General features: G+C 39.0%; 3 protein-coding genes across 9 annotated transcripts in view; 1 reads left to right on the top strand and 2 right to left on the bottom strand.

Annotated features, from left to right (window-relative positions):
- Positions 1-17603, bottom strand: part of HAGH (hydroxyacylglutathione hydrolase) — a 36373-nt gene extending 18770 nt beyond the window's left edge. Inside the window, exon 1 of one of the 7 annotated variants that reach the window (XM_069062593.1) lies at positions 17268-17603. Coding sequence is in view for 2 of the 7 variants with exons in the window: in XM_069062575.1 (XP_068918676.1) it covers positions 2489-2564 (76 nt within the window). In the remaining 5 variants the exon portion in view is untranslated. The other 6 variants (XM_069062599.1, XM_069062624.1, XM_069062575.1 and 3 more) reach the window with 6 other exon arrangements.
- Positions 3130-5602, top strand: FAHD1 (fumarylacetoacetate hydrolase domain containing 1). Its single transcript, XM_069062647.1, has 2 exons — positions 3130-4246; positions 4699-5602. Exon 1 carries the CDS (start codon positions 3152-3154, stop codon positions 3815-3817), a length of 666 nt encoding a protein of 221 aa, XP_068918748.1. The 5' UTR covers positions 3130-3151; the 3' UTR covers positions 3818-4246; positions 4699-5602.
- A 350-nt stretch (positions 17604-17953) lies between the features above and the next one.
- Positions 17954-21365, bottom strand: part of MEIOB (meiosis specific with OB-fold) — a 55197-nt gene continuing 51785 nt past the window's right edge. Inside the window, exon 14 of the mRNA XM_069065111.1 lies at positions 17954-18550. Within this exon, the coding sequence (XP_068921212.1) occupies positions 18419-18550 (132 nt within the window). The 3' untranslated portion in view covers positions 17954-18418. The remainder of the gene's footprint in view (positions 18551-21365) is intronic.

The raw sequence follows: 21365 nt of genomic DNA on the forward strand, positions 1-21365 counted from the left end.
GGAATGCAGTATTTTTGACAACTGGGTCAGAGATCTTTTCTATTTAACCTAAAATGAACATCTTCAGTAAAGTCAAGTCCATTTCAAAGGAAGCAATTTATTTATCTGGCTCAATCAAAAATCCTACTTCATTTCTCTACAAAGAGAACTAGTGCTTAGCATTGCTTGAGAAAGACCACAGTCAGAGGATTTCGGACCTAAGAATATATCTAATAAGGTCCAGGTCATATGCATACTAAAGCCCTGACTTTGATAAGCATCTGTGAGGAAGAAAAGGAAGGATAGTCTGCAAGAAACTTTGTAAGAAGGGTTTTCCCCATTTCAGACCTTGGGCCACACTTATCTAGGTGGAAAAATGTAAATATCTGGAGAATGAAGGCAATGTCTGCTGCATGTCCTACCAACACTCCTAGCTACAGTAGCCAAATATGAAAGTTGAGAGTCAGTCAGTGCTGGGAAATGTAACAATTGGCCCCACAGCTGAAACTCTAACCCTAGCCTCTCCCTCTAATTCCTTGCAAAGCATACAAAGATAAAGGGGCAATTTCAAAACTATTAAGATAGCCTATCACTTCAATGTCACACAAGACTGTGACATAGCATGAATCTCTTGCACAATAAAAAACACCAAAATATAAAGCATGTATTGAGATTTATACATTGCAATCCCTCGATCAGAGGATCTAGGCACATAAATCATAGAAATATAAATGTTATATATATATATATATATTAAAAACTCCTAACTACATCAGTAGAACACCCACTGCCTTCTTCTACATGTATGGGATCAAAGACTTAAAGCTGGAAGGAAACCCAGGAGTGATTAAGTCTGACCTTTAATTTTAGAGATGAGAAACTAAAGCCCAAAGAGATTTAAGAGATTTGCTCAGGTTCATTCCACCAGGAAGTGTTAAAAGTAGGATTTGAAACCAAAGTCTTCCTGATTCCAATTCAGAGGCTTTATTCACTACATCACATAACCTCTCTAGTCAATTAAAGGGATGGATGTCATGCAGTGTCCCCAAAGTCTTAGTGCAGCTTTTAAGCTTTAATATTTTACATGCAAGAGAAACCCTTACAGAAGCAGGAACAGGAAGAAAAAAATTAGTCTTTTAATCCAGGTAGTTCTGGGTTACAAAGAAGAAACACCAGAGAAGACCTCAGTGCATATGGAAAGGCAGAGTTCCTAAAATGGGACTTGAAACACCAGAATACTTTTTGGCCTTTAGGTAATAAACATCTGCTCAAATACAAGCCCTTTGGAACTCCCCTACCTAGTTGACAAGCTACTTTCAGTCATTTTTTACTTCGTATTCTGAACCCCAGTGGATTCTTCTATTGATGACCAATGATGAGGCAGATGTCCTTGATTAAAAAAAAAAAGTATGACCTCAAAACATTTGTTTCTCCCACTGTCATCTATCCCTGAGTTTCACACCGTTTTATTAATTCCAAGATATTATTATACTCCTTCAAGTAAGAGCTTCTGTCGGTATGATACTTAGAAAAGCTTGTGTAAGAGCCATGGCATCTGTCATTATTACTACCATGCAGGGGAATCAAAGCCTTAAGCATCACTTGTAAAAAAGACTACCTCATTTTTAAGCACTCCATTCTAAGCAGCTTGCAAGAACCCCAGTAGAAGCTAGCTTCTTTGCACTTTGATACTACTACATTACCACCTGTGGTGTCAGGGAGCTTGCACAACTCTCCAGATCCGGGCCAATTAATCCTCCATAGCTGGAAATGCTAGAGTGGCCTTTACAACGCCAAGGTTGGACTTCATCTGAGTGATCCAGGACCTCTGCTACCTACCACGGGACCCGAGCCCAGCCTCTTCCTCCTTCTCACCAGCACCTTATTTAGGGGGGTGTAAGCACCGGCTAGGCCACTCTATTCGTGCCCCTTGTCTCCTCCCTCTCCCTCCCCTCCCCAGCGGCCTTATTGCAAGGATCAAGAAATTACATAACCGAGTCCAAACGCGAGGTTGAGGATCTCTTCTTAGCCATCTACTCATAATGGGTCTATGGGGACATTTTTATTTGAACCCCCTAGCTGGACAACCGAGGACAGCAGAGGAGGCCTGGCACTTTCGGGGTGCTGCTCGGGACTCCCCGGCCCGTCCTCCCGGGGAGCGAGCGCCTCACATTGGGCTCGTCAGCCTGGGTCGCGGTGCCTAGGATGCCTGGCTAGCGCGCGAGCTCCCTCCTAGCTGGGTCCCGGGCCGGGACAACGAAGACTTGACATCCACGGAGCCTCCCCCGGCGGGGCCGGGGGCGTGTGTGGCAAGGGGCTGGGAGTGTGCTCCGCCTCCGGCGAGGAAGGAAGACGATCTCAGCTCCGCACGCACGTCCCACGGGTTCGCCGTAGCGGAGCCGCGCAGAACGCCGGCTGGTAGCACCTGTCAGGCAAGCCGGGGCGGAGAGCTAGCCTCGGAAGCTATCCGGCTTCTCCTCTCTAGGCCGGGCTGCCTCCGTTCACCTACCCACAGCGCGCCTGGCCCAGGTGGCTCCCAGGACAGCGAGGCTCCGGCGGCCCAGGTGCCCCAAACCCCAGACCATGTTCCGGAGGGAAGAGAAGCGGGACGCTCTGAGAGGCCGAGCCCTGACACCGCGGTCTCGTCATCGACGCGCCTCAGCCAATCCCCTCTGGCCTCCTCGCCACGCGCCAGCCGCTCCCTCCGCCCCGACCCGCGGCCGCAGCCAATCAGGGAGCGGCTGCCAGGCTCCGGCCCCCAGCTCCCCCTCCGCTCGCCCCTCCCCCCAATACCGGCCGCCTAGAAGTGTCGTTGTAGTTGCGGGGTCGCCGGGGACCCCTGAGAACCGGCGGCTGGGGGAACAAGGAGATAAGAGGCTGACGTGGGACTGCGTCCTCCTCCCTCGGAAGCAGCACGGCCCTTCCAGGAAGGCAGCGCTACAGCGACCTTCCCGAACTGCGGTCACCTGGAGCAGGGTTCAGCTACTCCCAGCCCCCAGCCGAGGGGGGAGGAAAGTCGAGAGCAGTCTATGGTGTCTCCTTTCGATGATGGAACGGAGAGTTCCGAGAAAGTTTGGCTCCGTTGGGTAGCCGTAGGCGTCAGGTGACTGCCCTTGGGCAGAGTCCACGTGATACGTTGACATTTCGGTTGGCTCGCTCCGGACTTCTAGATATGGCTTCAACACGTCAGTTACCCCGGTTTTGGGAATGGGGCAAAAACATCGTCTGCGTGGGAAGGAACTACGCGGATCACGTTAAGGAGATGAAAAGCGCCGTCCTGAGCGAGCCAGTGATCTTCCTGAAACCTTCCACTGCTTATGCCCCGGAGGGCGCCCCGATCCTCATGCCCCCTTACAGCCGCAACCTGCACCATGAACTGGAGCTGGCGGTGGTGATGGGGAAGCAGGCCTGCGCCGTGTCCGAGGCCGAGGCTATGGACTTCGTGGGTGGCTACGCCCTGTGCCTGGACATGACTGCCAGGGATGTGCAGGATGAGTGCAAGAAGAAGGGGCTGCCCTGGACCCTGGCCAAGAGCTTCACGTCCTCGTGCCCAGTCAGCAAGTTCGTGCCCAAGGAGAAGATCCCGGACCCGCATAAGCTTAAGCTCTGGCTGAAGGTCAACGGCCAGCTGAGACAGGAGGGCGAGACGTCTAACATGATCTTCTCCATCCCCTACATAATCAGCTATGTCTCCAAGATAATAACATTGGAAGAAGGGGACATTATTTTGACGGGGACTCCGAAAGGAGTTGGGCCTGTTCAAGAAAATGATGAGATACAAGCTGGAATAGATGGGATTGTCAATATGAGCTTTAAGGTTGAAAAATCAAAGAATTGAGGTTATGGCAATTGCTCTCGTTCCCAAGCTGCCAAATCCTGATGAACTGACTCACTTTTTAATGAAGATGATACAATGATCTAAGGGGTAGATAGGAGAAGACTGAAGAAACGAGAGTAATTTGATTGATTGTGGATACCTGCTAAATCCAAACACTAATTGTCAGCAGGAACCTGTGCCTTTCTGCAAACTCTAAGTTACTGTTTCTAGAAAGGACTATGGAAACCTGTCTTACCCTACAGGAGAGTAGGGGGGAAGGGGATGAGAGGAGGGGATGATGGAAGGGAGGGCAAATGGGGTAAGGAGGTAATCAGAAGCAAACACTTTTTAGGAGGGACAGGGTCAAAGGAGACAATAGAATAAATGGTGGGGTGGGATAGTATGGAGGGAAATATAGTTAGTCTTTCACAGCATGACTGTTATGGAGCTGTTTTGCATGACTGCACATGTATGGCCTATATCAAATTGTTTGCCTTCTCAGTGAGGGTGGGTGGGGAGGGAGGAAGGGAGAGAATGTAGAACTTAAAAGTTTTAAAAACAAATGTTAAAAATTATTTTTACATGCAACTGGGAAATAAGATACACCGGCAATGTCGTATAGAAATCTATCTTGCCCTACAGGAAAATAGAAGGGAAAGGGATAAGAGAAGTTGGGGGCAGGGGAGGTATTAGAAGGGAAGGCAGATATGGGAAATCTCTAAATCAGAATGTACAATGTCTTGGGATGGGGGGAGGGGAGAGATGGGAAGAAAATTTGGAACTCAAAATCTTGTGGAAGTGAATGTTGAAAACTAAAAATAAATTGATAAAAAATAAATAATGCACTGGCAAACAAAAAAAAAGAAACCAGATATAGGTTACACATGTGCAGTTATGTAAAGTGTTTCCATATTAGTTGTTTTGTACAAGAAGATTTGAATTTAAAAAGTGAAAAAAAGGACTAAGATTTTCTTCTGTGTGGATCATTCTGGGATTTCTGCTCTACAAAGGCATTAAAATATAGAAGATTCTGTGAATTATACTTCAAATATATCTGTGTATGTGTTTTTAAAAGGAGCCATTGATGATTTTTAGAGCTGTGAAAGGATCTGAAGGATCATCCAACCAACTATTAATCTCCTACCTTCTTATTCTTAATTTGACTTGATTGGTATTTTTTTTTTTGTGAGGACAATGTTGACACTGATGCCATAAAAATGATTGTGCTGTGTCAGCCATCCATACTTCCTTCTTGAAGTGACCTTGTGAACAACTGAATGACTTAGGGGTTGCAACAGAACTTTTATGAATATCAACTTTTTTATATCAGCTTCCTTAGTATTATATTCTTAATTGCTAACTTAATAACTCAATGAGCCAGTTGTAATATCTACCTTTCCCAACATCAAGAGAGATGATTTGGAGAGAAATTGAAATATTTAGAACATCTACTTTGGCTGTTTCCTGTTCCATTCTCTGAATGTCTGTGGCGAAATGTACTGTAAGGGGAGATATACAGATGACTGAGTTTACTTGATTGTCCCTCATATTGAGTTTTGAAGCTTCCCCAGTGTGCAAAGAAAAAAATGTTTTTCATGTCCTTAAGCAGTTAAAGCTACTGTAAGATCAAAAATCTAAAGGCTTTTATTGACTGGATGAAGACCTTAGAAATCTAGCTTGTGAGTAGCTGCTAATTAAAAATATTTTAGTATTCCTGTGGTACTTATTAATACTTCTGAAATTGGAAATTATTTTGGAGAAGTACTATAAATCAATGTTATATTAAAATATATTTTTTATTTCAAAGACTCAACTCTTTCTTGACAAGAACCACATATGTTATTCACATGAATACACCATCTTACATTTTATATGTGTTTTGAGATGCAGGTCAGGTTTCCCCCTCCCCAATATATTTTTATTTATTTCATTAAATATTTGAGTTACATTCAAAAAACATTTTCACATTTGTTTTTCTTTTTAATTTTGAGTTCCAAATTCTCTGCCTAACCTTTCTTAAACTTGAAAAGGCAGGCAGTTTGATATAGATCATACATGTGAAGTCATGCAAAACATTTCCGTATTAGCCATATTGCAAAAGAAAACACAAACCTAAACAAACAAAAAAAAAATGGTGAAAGTTAACAAAATATGCTTCAATCTTCGTTTAGACTCTATCAGTTCTTTCTCTGGAGGTGGATAGCATTTTTCATCATGAGTCCTTTGGAGTTGTCTTAGATCGTATTACTGAGAATAACGAAGTCATTCACAGTTGATCATTGTACAACATTGCTATTACTTTGTACAATGTTATGGTTCTGCTCTCTTCATTTTGTATCAGTTTATATGTGTCTTCTCAGGTTTTTCTGAAGTTAACCTACTCATCATTTCTTAGCGCACAATGGTATTGCATCACAATTATATACCACAACTTGTTCAGCCATTCCCAAATTAATGCCACAACAAAAAGAGATACTATAAATATTTTTGTTCATGTTGGTGCTTTTCCTTTCTTTGATCTCTGGGACAGACCTAGTAGTGGTATTGCTGGGTCATAGGGTATGCAGAGTTTTATAGCCCTTTGGGCATAATTCCACATTGCTCTCCAGAATGGTTGGATCAGTTCACCACTCCACCAACAATGCATTAGTGTCCCCGTTTTTCTGCATCTCCTTCAACATTTGTCGTTTTCCTTTTCTGTCATATTAGTGTAATATAATGCCAAGGAAAGGCAACTTCCCAAGGTTCAGAATACCAGCATAGGTGCTCTCCATTTTATTCAGTGACCAACCAAGAACAGAGAAGATCAAAACATGATATCATTCCAAATACAGCATTTACTAAATGTGATTAAATAATCTCCAAGGACTACCCCACCCCCAGGACCTTCCAATCATTCAATCAATTACAAAGTCTCTGTTCTAAATACTTCTCCACCCCTAGGCTATACCTTAATTAAGTCCACCACAAAGCCCCTCTTCTCAAATGGAGATTAGTTTCCAAACATAAGGTCAAAAGTTCCCCACCCCTGGATCACAATTGAATCTACCCCAGAGTTACATCAAGTTTAAACACAGCACTTAATACCCAAATGGAGGTCTTTTCTTCATCTGGACCGAGGCAAGTTCTCAGCAATCTTAGTTCCTGGGGAGACAAGGCTTAGCAAAGCCACAAGATACATTGCCAGTCCCTTCATGAATTTATCCTCTGTCTGTAGAACAGTCCTAGAACCCCTGAACACATTAGCAAAGCCCTCTCCCAGGATTTCTGTAAACATACAACAAGAAAATCCTTCTTCAGGGCTTCTGAACCAACAGAAAGGCTCCCAGACCCCTGCAACAACAGCACTGTCCTTCACCAGTGGACAGTATTCATTCTGTCTGCAGGACAGTCTCCAGACCCCTGCAACAACAGCACTGTCCTTCACCAGTGGACAGTATTCACTCTCTGTCTGCAGGACAGTCTCAGGGCTTCTTAGTAAACAGCCAGGTTCCAGGACTTCTTCAACTAAAGGACTGTCTTTCACCAGTGGACAAATCTGGCAAAACAACATCAAAACAGACAGACAAAGTACCAGCAAAACAGCCATGTCTCCTCAGTCCTTGGCAGCTCAGGGGGCAGGTCTCAAAAGTCCAGGGCAATTCAAAGCGGCCACCAGAAATTCTCTTAGTCTCTCTCTCTCCACGAGGTGCTGCTTCCAAAAAGATCTTTCGCCTCTCCCTTATCTCTCCAAATCTAAGTCACCAGCTCCTCCCAGTTCAGGACTTTCTTTTCACATCAAAAAGTCCATCCCACAGGTGGGATTAACAAGCTCTGGGTTTTAACACAATCAATTTGAAAACCAAGCCAATACAGGGGAATCTTTAATTGCCATTACTATCATAATTAGTCACTACAGTGAGTGTGAAGTGTTCCTCAGAGTTGTTTTAATTTGCATTTCTCAGCGATTTAGAATATTTTTTTATATGACTAGATAACTTTTTCTGAAAACTGCCTGTTCATATCCTTTGATCATTTATCAATTAGGGATGCAGGTCAGGTTTATATCTGTTTTTTAAATTAAATTTTATTCTTTTCAAAGAAGCAAAAATCTTCCTTCTCACTTCCTCTTAAGAAAAAAAGAAAAAGACTGACATGAACTAATGCTAAATGAAGTGAGCAGAACTATGAGAACATTGTACACAGTAACAGCAACATTGTGCAATGTTCAACTTTGATAGACTTAACTCTTCTGAGCAATGCAATGATCTAAGACAGTTCCAAAAGAGTCATGATGGAAAATGCTATCCACCTCCAGAGAAAAACCTATGGAGTCTGAATGCAGATCAAAGCATACTCTTTTCTTTTTTCTCTTGTGGTTTTCCCCTTTTGTTCTGATTCTTCTTTCACAACATGACTGATGTGGAAATATGTTTAATATGCATGTACATGTATAGCCTATTTCAGATTGCATGCCGTCTTGGGTGGGGAAGAAAGGGGGGAAATTTTAGAACTCAAAAATCTTATAAAAATGAATTCTACAAACTAAAAATAAATTTTAAAAAGAAAACCCCTGTTAAAAGTGTGTTATCAAGTAAAACAAATTTCTGCATTGGCCATGACCAAAAGGAGATAGGTAGATATCTTATTCTGCACTGATGAGTCTTTCAATTCTCGATCAGGAGGTGGTTAGCATGTTTTGTCAGTAGTCTTTGGGAATCATGGTTTATCATCACACTGATCAGAGTTCCTAAGCCTTTCAACATTGTTGTCTTTCCAATTTTGTTTTCATTGTATAAATTGCTCTCTTGATTCTTTTCACTTCATTCAGTATCAGTTCATATAAGTCTTCCCAGTTTTCTCTGAGACTATCCCTTTCATCATTCTTGTAGCACAATAATGTTCCATCACATTTCTATATTGTACTTTGTTCAGCCATTCCCCACTTGGTGAGAATCACTCTCTCAGATTCTAATTCTTTGCCACTTCATAAAGAACTCTTAAGTATTTTGTAGATGCTTAGAGTTTGTTTTCCTTAGTTCTAATTTCTCCTTCAATGTGTCTCCCTTCTATTTTCCTGTTCAGTGAAATGTATTTCTGTACCTAGATGTGAATGTGTATATTCTCTCCTCTGACCAATTCAGATGAGAGACAAGTGTCAGTCACTACTTCTACCACTTCTTCCTTATCTATATAGACTTCTATTTGTGTACCCTTATGTGAGATAATTTCCTCACTGTCCAGTCATTAAGTGGTGTCTAACTCTTCATGACCCTGTGGGCCATAATATATCAGTACTGTCCATAAGATTTTCTTGGCATTGGTTTGCCATTTCCTTTTTTTCCAGTGAATTAAGGCAAATAGGCTTAAGTGACTTGCCCAGGGTCATACAGCTAGTAAATATCTGAGGCTGAATTTGAACTCAGGTCTTCCTGACTCCACACCCATAGCTGTATCCATTGAACTATCTAGTTACCTCAAGATGATTTCCTAGCCTTCCTTTACTTTTCTCCCCTAATGTATTTTTCTTTCTTCTTTTTCCATTCTTTTAAGATCATCAAGACAAAAATTTTCCTCTTCTTCATAGTGGTGGAAGCTAAATCGTGTGTTATCTTGACTTATTCATCAGTAATTAAATTGCTTCTTTCTGGCTGCTCATGATATTTTTCTTTTGACCTGAAAGCTCTGAATTTGGACTATAATATTCCTGGAAGAATTCATTTTGAAATTTCTTTCAGAAAGTGACCAATAAATTCTTTATATTTCTATTTTCCCTCCTTGTTCTGAGAGATCTAGACAGTTTTAAGATTTTTTTTTTAAGCAATTGGGGTTAAGTAACTTGCTCAAGGTTACACAGCCAGTTATTTCTGGGTGTGGTGCTAAGTATCTGAGCCCAGATTTGATCCCCAGGTCATCCCAACACTGGAGCCGGTGCTCTTACTTGCTGTGCTATCTGGCCACCCCAAGATTTCTTAAAATATTATGGCTAGGCTCTATTTTTTTTTAACTTATTGCTTTCAGGAGTCTTAATTTTTTTCTTCTTGAACCACTCCCAGGACTTCCCTAGAAGACCACTTCTACAATCCATGAAGATGATAGGCTTCAGAGGGGTAATATTTATCATCTCCCAGTATTCAGATGTAAGCAGTTTATCCTTGTTTAGCCCCCATGATTGCTCGTTCATGTTTTATCTTTTTATCTTTCTCTTAACTCCTGTGTTTGAACTTCAAAGTTTTTACTCAGCTCTGGTCTTTTCATCAGAAATGCTTAGAAGTCTTCCTTTTCAGTTAAGATGTTTTTTTTTCTCCCACATAATTATCCTCAGAGTTGGGATTGATTTTGGGGGTGTGTTATTGTTGTTGTTATTCTTGGCTGTAAGCCTTGATTAATTGTGGCAGGATAATTAATTGGGGTACAGCATCTGCCTGGTTTCAATTTGGTCCATTCTAATATTCAGGCAGTTAGTTGCTTGGGCAAGGTTTTTCATCTCTTGTGCTAAACTCCTAATTCTCTTTCCAATTCTTTCTTCTCTATCTCTCATTTCTTTTCCAATTTTTTTCCTCTAGCACTTTCATTCTATTAATTTAATAAAATTGACTTAAAACAACAACAACAAAACTCTTGTTTCATTTCTTCCAGTAATTCCAGTTGAATTTGTCTCCAGGCTGTGTTTTTATTTGAGGATTTGCTAGTAGATATTTTGGAGTAATTTTCTTCTTTTGAATTTGTGTCTTGAGCATCCCTATAACTATATTAACTTTTTTGTGATAGAATTATTATTATTTTTGTTTGTTTGCTCATTATTTCAGCATACTTTTTGACTTCAGGCTTGATGTTAGGACCAGGTTCTGTGCATTTCTGAAGGGAAGATCTGGGCTGGCCATGCTGTTTCATTTCTTGGGGTGTTGAGTATTATGTTATTCCAGGCTCTCAGAAATAGTTCATGCAGGGGATTGCAAGTCTTCAGCGATTCCAAAGTAGTCTGACCATGACAAAGACTGATAACTGGTTTGAGCTCTGCAATTTTCTGACCTTGGATGGTTTTGAGCAACAATAGGCTGCTGCTGGACTCAGATACTGTCAGCCTGCCCTGGTTATTTCTCTGCAGGCTACAGAAACCGGAACTGAGATCCTACTCTGCTCCCAGGGTCAAGGCCACACACTGCTGCAGCCTGATTCTGGATTTGCTTCTTGATGGGTACACAAGATAGGACTGCTTCTTACCTTGGCAAGCCCCTCCTGGCTGTGGGTTCTGTCCTCATTCCTCCCTGGATCTGTGACTTAGTAGTGAGCAACAAAGCTGCCAGGTAGCACCTGTTCCCACTCCTTATAGGAGTTTGGACTAAGTCTGGGACCTCTTCCTGCCCTCCTGCATAGCCTTTTTCTGAGCTAGAGTATCCTAACCTTGGTGCTCCTGGCCACACCCTGTCCCTGATGTATCTAAACCCCTCTGCCTGTCACCTTATGTTGTGCCAGACTAGAAAAGTGATTTTTTTTCCCTTGGATTTCCCCATCAGTATTTGATCATGGACCATATCCCACTACTGATTGTCATGGGAGCTCTGACCTGCTCCATGTCTATACTGAGCTAGTCACCTCTCCTTAGGAAGCCTGGTAGCCTTTCTGCTCCATATTAGTGCCAGACAGTGCAGACACCAGATCAATTTAGCACACTGCATCTCAGCATTTCTGAGCTCAAACAATCTACCAATATCAGGCTTCCCAAAGTTGATCTTCTTAAATAATAAATCTTGCCATGTCACAACACTACTCAAGGAGTTTCGATGATTCTCTGTTGGCTTTGGAATAAAATACAAACTACTTGACATTTATAACCTTTTACAATCCAACTGAAGCCTACCTTTCTAGACTAATTTCATATTGTTCCCTTTTTTATGCATTTTACATTTGAGCAAAATTGACTTACTTGCTGTTCCCAGTAGCCAACTTTGATTTCCTGTCTCCATCCTTTTGTACAGGCTAGTTCCATGTCTGGAAGTCTACCTCATGAAACCCCTAACTTCCATCAAGACTTAGTTGTCATGCTACCTCCTCCACAAAACTTTTCCTGATCCTTCCCCTCAGATATTAATGACTTTACTTCATGAAAATTACTTTGCAAGAAATATGATACCCATTATGCATATGAAGTCATACAAAATATATTTCCACATTAGCCAGAACAAAAAGGCTTTAAAAGAATAAATGCAAACTAAAAACAACCACCTATAAAATGTTTAAAATCATTAATAACTAGAGAAATGCAAAATATGAGTTGGTTCTGCCTTAACTTGATAGAAGGCTTCCTTGAAATCACCATGCTAGCTCTTTTTGTGGTGGCAAAGAGTTAGAAATTGAGGGTATATCCATCAACTGGGGAACGGCTGAACAAGTTATGGCATATGGTAGTAATGGGATACTATTGTGCTATAAGAAATGATGAGCAGGATGATTTTAGAAAAACCTGGAAAGATTTACACTAACTAATGCAAAGTGAAGTGAATAGAACCAGGAGAACATTGTACACAGTAACAGCAATATTGTATGATGATCAGCTGTGAATGACTTAGCTACTTGCAGCAATACAGTGATCTAAGATAATCCCAAAGGACCTGTGAAGAACAATGTTATCTACTTCCAGAGAAAGAACTGTGATGTACTCTGAATGCAGATCAAAACACACAATTTTTTACTTTATTATTTTCATGGGTTTTTTTGTCTGTGTTTTCTTTCACAACATGACTAGTATGGAAATATGTTTTGCATGATTGCAATATATAATCTATGTCAAATTGCTTACTATGTCTTGGAAGAAAGAAGGAAAAGTGAGAGGGAAAGAATTTGGAACTCAGAATTTTTAAAATGAATGTGAAAATTTGTTTTTATATATAATTAGGAAAAATTATATGTGTGTATAAACTTTCTTTACATATAATTGGAAAAAAATAAAATACCATTTTAAAAACAAACAAATGAAAAACCAAATATATGTATATATATGTATGTATGTATGTATAATATTTTTTGAGACACGACCATTGTTATGATTTGCCTTATTTGGCCATATTTATTTGTTACAAGGGAATGTACTGTTCAGGATGGGGGAAAGGAATTTTTGGGAAGTGACAATGATGAAAAAATAGAAAATATCCATAAACATTGGAAAAGAAAAAGTGTAGGACAGAAAATTTATGGGGAATAAGAATAAGGAAGAGACAAAGAAAAGTATAGTTTGACTGAAGCTCAAAGTGTGGGAAGGGAAATAATATGATATAAGACTGGAAAGGAAGACTAATGCCAGATTGTGGAGGATATATAGGACCTTTGCCTGGCAAAGAAATCTGACCTTACATGATAAGCATTAGGAACCTGTCACTCATTAAAGATTTCTGATCTGAGAAATAATAATTATATGACCATATCTACACATTAAAAAAGGATTATTCAACTAGTGATACAAAGAATGGATTAAAAGAGAGCAAGAGTGGGAAGGGAAAGACCTGTTAAGAAGCACTTGTAATCCTAATGCAGGAAGATGATACTGAAGGCTTCTATACCATAGTAGCAGTAGAAAAGGGAACAGATTCTAACATTAAATGGACAAAATCAGTTAATTGATTTGCTATCAGAGAAAAGGAACTATGAAGAAATAACCCAAAGGTTTTGAGATTGGGTGCTTAAACTCCAGATTAAGTTCAATAAGTAAATTGGATAAAGCCAAAATTAAAATGGAATATTTTAAGATGTCATTGCCATTGTTGTTAATCATTTCCAATGTTGTTAATCATATATCAAGGCTAGATAAAAGTATATTAAAATATTTATTGAACTGATATGGCTATCAGACACCAAACTGGAATACTTATTAAAATAACTTAAGGAAGATTATTTGGTTGAAAATTTGGGCTATGGAAAAGTACTACTAGAAGGTTAGGCAAAATTCAAAAGTTAACAACTTGTTTTATCTCAAGAAGTATTAAAAGTAGTAGGAGAATATATGATAAGAAACTGGGACAGCAATAGAGAAATCCTAGTACAAATAGAGACAGGAGGAATGGTAGCCCTAAAGATGAGGGAAATGTATTTTTCTTTTAGATAGTAAAAGGTGTGGCTGAAAAGAATAGTACTTTCAGTTCTAAGAATTAATTAATTTAAAATCTGAGTTTTAAGTATCCATCCATTTGCAATCTTTAACTTATTAACAGAATAGCAGTATTGTAAAAGACAGCTACCATGTACCAGCAAATTCATTTTGAAATCATATCTAGACTTTGCAGTACTAATTCTTCTCAGTCCTGTGGAGTCATATATCACAGGTTCAAATAGAAAGATCTTTGACCCTTCAATGAAAGGCTTATAAAGTTTTCCATCTTAAATACAAATCCCTAGCATAGTGCAGAGGAAAGAGTGCTGGATACGTAATAAGACAACCTAGCTTTGGATTCTGGATCTACCACTTGGAACCTGTTAAATTAGGGCCATTCATAATGTAGCTAAGGCCTTTCTGAATTCCTACATTTGGCAGAAAAGACTTTTCCAAATGAGTAATTATATGGTAACTCAAAGTACAAACCAGGGAAAAGGCAAAGGAAGAAATCCACATGTAAGACTTGTCTAAAAGAGATTTATTAAAAGATATTCTGTACAACCACCTGAGATTTAAGGCAGACTGAAGAATAAAATACTACAGTCCTGAAAATCTGTGTCAAGATTTATGTGATGGTATATAGCAGGTGCAAAAATGGAATCTCTGTGGGTTGTTTTTTTTTCCAAAGAAAAAGCTCCATCTTTGCCATGTGTTAGAAATGCTTCGTGAGGTCCAGGATAGTGAATGATGCGGAGGAGCAAGGTGCCATCTCTTACCTCTGCTTCCAGATCTATACTTTAAGATCTTTGATTGATAATTGGGATAATTGGTTGAAAGGGATGAGAATTTGGGACTGAAATGTTCCCCATTTACTAGTTTGATTAACAAGGGGGGATGTGAAGTAATTTTCCAATTGATAAATGATCAAAAGATATGAACAGTCAGTTTTTAGATAAAATAATCAAAGCTATTTATAGCCACATTAAAAATATATATATATATTTTTGGCTTTTTGGAGGGGGGAGGATAGGGCAATTGGGGTTAAGTGACTTGCCCAAGGTCACATGGCTAGGAAAAAAATATTTTAAATCACTATTGATTAGAGAACTTAAAATTAAAGCCGTTCTGAAGTACTGCCTCACACCTATTAAATGGCTAATGGGACAGAAAAGGAAAATGACAAATGTTGGAGGGAATGTGGGAAAATTGAGATATTAATGCATTGTTGGTGGAGCTATGAACTAATTCAACTGTTCTGTAGAGCAAATTGGAACTATGCCCAAAAGGCTACAAAACATGCAAACCTTTTGACCTAGCAATACCACTTCTAGGTCTGTATCCCAAAAAGATGAAAAACAAAAAAGGACAGGGTGGCTAGGTGGCTCAGTGTAGAGCACTGGCCCTGAAGTCAGGAGGACCTGGGTTTGGATCTGGCCTCAGACACTTAACACAAAAAATAGCCATGTGATCTTGGGCAATCATTTAACCCCAGTTGCCCTCCCAAAAAAAAGAGGAAAAAAAAGACATATATGTACAAAAATATTTATAACAACTCTTTTCTGGTGGCAAAAAAATTGGAAATTGAAGGGATGCCCATCAATTGGGGAACGGTTGTACAAGTTGTGGTATATGATTGTGATGGAATATTATTGTGCTATAAGCAATGATGAGCAGGATACTCTCAGAAAAACCTGGAAAGACTTACATAAACTGAAGCAAAGTGAAATGAGCAGAACCAGGAGAACATTGTACAGAGTAACTGCAACATCGTATGATGATCAGCTGTGAATGATTTAGCTACTCTTAGAAATACAGTAATCCAAGATAACTCTGGAGGACTTATGATGAAAAATGCTATCCATCCCCAGAGGAAGAATTGATGGTATCTGAATACAGAGCAAAGTATACTTTTTTTCTACTTCATTTTCTTGAGGGGTTTTTTTTTGCTCTATGTTTTCTTTTATAATATGACTAATATGGAAATATGTTTTACATGACTACACACACACACACACACACACACACACATCCCATATCAAATTGCTTACTTTCTCAGGAAGAGGAGTGGGGAAGGAGGGAGAGAATTTGGAATTCAAAATTTTAAAAATGAATGCTAAAAATTGTTTTTATGTGTAATTGGGGGAAAATAAAATACTAAATAAATAATTAAAAAAAAAACAAGTGGGATGTGGAAGATCTTATCTAAACTGGAAAGGGAAGAATCCCATGGAGCATGAGTTGAAGCTGAGCTCCCTGGCCACTTCTGGTGATATTACGTACATAGCTTAGTGCTGAAGGATTTCTGCTTGGGGATGGCAAAGCCATCATTTTATTAGTCCCCATTATATAGAACTCAATTGTTTTGGGGATACTTAGGCCCAGGTGGGCCTTTACAAGGAATTCTTCTTAAATTGCTTGTCTTTTGTCAGAAGAATGGCACTAGATTTCTCAAGTGAAGATCAAAGGTTGTATAGAGGTACTTATGGCTTTTTCCCATAAGGATAGGAATGTTAAGTCAAACTCTATAGGAGAGGGAGAATAAATTTCTAATATCCACAATCTTTTAATTATTAATATGGCTATGTATAAATATAGGTATACATGGGTATATTTTTTCACAACGATAATAAATTCATTTATATTCCCCAAAGTGAAAAAGGCTAAGACTTGCAGTTTCAAAATTCTAAGAAGCAAACATATCCCTTTAAATACAGTAAGAAAGATTATAGAAATCACAAAGCATATACTATGAAATGAATTGCCACAGTCACAGTGTAAGGGGACCTACAATACTTGTGTAACCTTGGGTAAGTAAATCACTCAGGACCTCAGTTTCCTCTTCTATGAAATGAGGGGATTGGACTAGGTGACCTTTGTGGTCCTTCTACTTCTAAATCTATGGTTTTATGCATTCTTAGGGACTAAGACCACTCTAGAAAAAGGGAAGCACTTCTTTAGTATATTGGTAGAACAGTTCATGAACTTCCATGAGGATATAAGTTTATTTTAGCAACAATAATAACTCATACTTTATATAGAACTGTGAGACTTACAAACCATTTCCTTATAACAACCCTTTGGAGTAGTCAATACAGGTAGTACTATATTAATTTTAAAACTGAAGAAACCATCATTGTTTAGGAACTTGACTATGGTCACACAAGTAAGTAAATGGCAGAGCTGAGATCTGAATCTGTATCTTTTGACTCCAAATCCAGTTTCTTCTCCATTGTGCCATACTGAAATGATAATTTTCTAACATGGCTTATTATTACTTGAATTCAAATTGAATCACATACCGCAAAATATGACATACTACAAAAATACAATAAAATATGGTCTGACTGATAAATTGAGTACAAGTTCTGTCTGCCAACACTAGGATTATAAAAGGTTTTCACTTACCTTACACATTCAGTCTTGATGATGAAGTGATAACTTTTGAATTACTGGCCCCCAAATGTTGACATAATTCTTACAGGCTATGAGACAATGTTGATTATAGTAGTAGATCTTCCAAATTTGAGTTCTATACAATGGAACACGAGCTATAACTGATAAACTTCTTTGGTGTAGGTATGAGAAAAACTGAGTTGAGAGGCTCATAATTTAATATCCTTGGAAATTTCCAAAACCTTTATAAAGTTCCTGGGCCTACAGCACTACTCTAAACTAGTAAAACTTTTGAAGCCAATCTCCTCCCAAGTGACTCAGACTCTTAAATGTAAATCTGCAAGTCATCAAGCCTTTAGCAAAAGTGGATAAAGCTGTTTTGCCTTCATAGAAAATAGATTTCCCTCCCTGCTTCATTCCCCCTCCCTCTCCCCAAGAAAGCTACTGACAAACCAGTTGTACCATACTGTCCATGGACTACTTTGACTTTCACTCTGACACTGACAATTCTCTTTCCATGTCACAGATATTATTTTTCTACTTTAGCAGGTCACATCCATTCTTCAGTGAAATAAGATTTTAAGCTTTAAAGTTTTTCTTATGGAAAGATAAAGGATTGAGGCTTGGGAGAAAGATATGGGAAACAAAGTGGCTAGAAAAAAAGAACTCACACAGGAAGGTGTAGGAAAGATCAATAAGGTTTATTAAACTTGATGAACATGTTTCAACTTAGCCCTTTGGAAGAAATATGGTACCTAAATCATTAGAGAGAATTGTAGAGAATGTGAGCTCAGTGGCCACTTCTCCACAACTCTCTGTCCAATCCTCTAAAGACTGGCCTTAAATAAAGAGTTTAATCTACAGGAAGGAAACATTATAAGAATTTACCACAACAATAAGATACAATATTTGAACAAAGTACAATCTAAATATTTTTCACTTTTTAAAAAACATATTCCTTTTTTTTTTTTTTTTTTTTTGCTTTTTGGAGGGGGGATGGTAGGGCAATTGGGGTTGAGTGACTTGCCCAAGGTCACACAGCTAGTAAATGTTAAGTGTCTGAGTCACATTTGAACTCAGGTCTTCCTGACTCCAGGGCCAGTGCTATATTCACTGTGCCCCCTAGCCACCCCCATATTCCTTTTTCAAAGTAGTTGAAACTTCTAGTAGCTTTTCAGACTTTCAAATTTATTACTTTTTCCTGACAATATCCTACTAGCTTCAATAGGATCAGCAAGCTTACATGAAAGCACGTCAGTTCTTAATCCACCTCTTGCCTTGGGTGATAACGCAAACTGTATGGGAGAAAAAAAAAAACACTTTATTCCCTTGAAGAACTGTATGGTAAATTTTGTAAGCATTAACATGTATTCTCACCGCAATTCAAACATAGATCCAATAGACATCAGGATCTCATTATGGCATTTAAAACAACACAATTATACGTAGCAATTGATAAAATAAACACTTATAATTATAATGACAAATTCTGACCCTGGAAAACAGATGAGGAAAGGTACTTCTCCCTTTTATTTGAAGATTTGGGGGACTTTATATGGATTGTTGTGTATATTATCACACGGGGTTGATATGTGGGTTTTGTTATATTATTTCTTTCCTTTCTTTACAAGAATAGGCTCAATGAGTGGGGGGGTGGAGGTTGGAGTCAGGGTAAAGTAGAAAAGACTGATATAAAAACAAAAGGCATCAATAAAACTTTTAAAAATTAAATAAAATGAAACAACATAATTCTTTTTTTTTTTTTTTGCTTTTTGGAGGGGGGGAGGGCAAGGAAATGGTAGTTAAGTGACTTGTCCAAGGTCACATAGCTAGTAAGTGTTAAGTGTCTGAGGCTGAATTTGAACTCAGGTCCTCTGTTCACTATGCCACCTAGCTGCCCCAACAACATAATCCTTTTTTTTTTTTTTTTAAACAATTATTTATTTATTTTAAGGAATTCTTTTCTTTTGCTATTTTTTTTGCCTTTTTTTTTTTTGAGGGCAATTGGGGTTAAGTGACTTGCCCAAAGTCACATGGCTAGTGTGTCAAGTGTCTGAGGCTGGATTTGAACTTAGGTACTGCTGACTCCAGGCCCGGTGCTCTATTCACTGCGCCACCTAGCCACCCCAACAATATAATTCTTAATAAAAATATGAACTAGATCAATACTTAGTTTATCCAAAGGACATACCTGTTACCAGCATGCGTTTTGAAATTATTTAAATTTACATCCCTTTTAAAGTGTCTCAGAGTACAACCATTCAATTCAATAAACATTTAAGCACTATGCTAGATTCTGGGTATGCAAAAACAAAATTAAAAATCATCCTTTTCAAAAAGGAGTTTACATTCCACTGGTGAGATACAATATTTACACAGAAAAGTAAATACAATGAATTTAGGGGGAAAAGACCTCTAAGAACTTAGGAGGATAGGAAAGTTTTACTGAAGGGTGTGGAGTCTGAGAAGAGGCTTAGAGGAAACTAAGGATTCTAAGAGGTGGAAGGGAGAAGGGACTGCCTTCCAGGTTTAGGAGACCTGCCCATGCAAGGACTCAGAGGAAAGATATAGAATAAAAAATGCAGGAAACAGCAAGTAGACCAGATTTGTGACAGAAGAGGAGTAATATGAAATAATTCTAGAAAGATAGGCTGGAGCCATGCTATGAAAAGCTTTTAAATGCCCAGTTGAGGAGTTTGTACTTTGTCCTAAAGGTAATAGGAAGTTGCTGAACCTTTTCAAACATGGAAGTGACATGTTCAGACCTGTGCTTTGGCAAGATTATTTTGGCAGCTTTGTGGAGGATGGATTGTAAAGGAGAGAGACAGGAAGCAGGGAGACAAAATTAGGAGGCTGCTTCGATGGTCTAGTTAAGAGGTGATGAGGGCCTGCTGGTTGCATGAGTGGAGAAAAGGGGATAGAAATAAAAGACATTATAGAGAGAATTGATACGACTTGGCAACTGATTGCATATGGTAATGAGAAAAAGTGAGGAGCTGAAGATGATTCTAGGATTGAGAAATTGGGGATGGTGTTTCTCTCAACAGAAATTGGGAAATTTGGAGGAGGGGAGAGTTTAGGCAGGAAGATGAGAAATCATATTTTGAACATGCTGAGTTTGAAATGCTTTTGAAATATCCAGGTGGAAATGTTAACTAGGAAGTTGATGATGTGGTATAGAAGTTCAAGAGAAAGATTAGTACACAAGTGAAGGTTGTTTGAGGACGGGAAATATCCAAAAAGGGCAGCAGGGAAGGAGCTGGGAAAGATTGAAGATGTGTGCATGTGTGTGCCTGTGTGTTTATCAAAGGGACAAGCTCCTAGAGTCAATCAACAAGTGTCTATTAAACTCCTACTATTTGCCAAGCTGAAAATGGCTCTATCCAAATTTTTTTGGGGGAGAGAGTGCTTACTTTTGAAATAGGGACTATTTAGTTGAATTCAACATTTCTTAAACTCTATATGCAGAACTCTGTGTTAGAAATACAAAAACAAAAATGAAACAGTTCCTGTCTCAAGGAACTTCTATCAGTATTCTTTTTTTTAAAGGATATGATAGCAAGATAAAATTCATTGATTGTTGTTTTAAAATGGGCTTATCTTGTATTTATCAGTTCTTTCTCTATTGGCGTATTACTGATATTTGAAACAGCATGGGTTTTCTACTATGCAATTTCCAGAATCTTTTGGGGATTAGAGTACAACAGAAAATGCAAGGCTGGGAATTGAATTGCCTAGTATTTTTAATGTAAAGGCAGCTGTTTAAGATCATTTGATGTCAGACTACTGTGGGACATTTAAAACAAAAGTGACCCTCTATACCTTATGGGAAGCACATTTTAAACAAACTAGAGAAAGATGCAGTTTATAGTGTGAACTTACTAGATGGTTACTTGGTTGGTTTGGTAGGGGATCCCTGGGCTCAAGTGCAACATGAGATGACTAAGAAATCATTAACAATACACACCAATGACCCAAGGGAGGAGATAGGACTTGGATATGTTCTTCAGGGCAGCTGACTGTGGTGTCTGATGACAGATTCCCTAAATGACAACTAGTTGCTCAAAAAGTGTTATTATAAGCTAGAGGTTAAGGATTTTAGCGTGGCTG

Source organism: Petaurus breviceps, unplaced genomic scaffold, assembly GCF_028583685.1.
Source record: "Petaurus breviceps papuanus isolate PSGF00001 unplaced genomic scaffold, PetGlider_PUasm1.0 138, whole genome shotgun sequence".
Classification (NCBI taxonomy): Eukaryota; Metazoa; Chordata; class Mammalia; order Diprotodontia; family Petauridae; genus Petaurus; species Petaurus breviceps.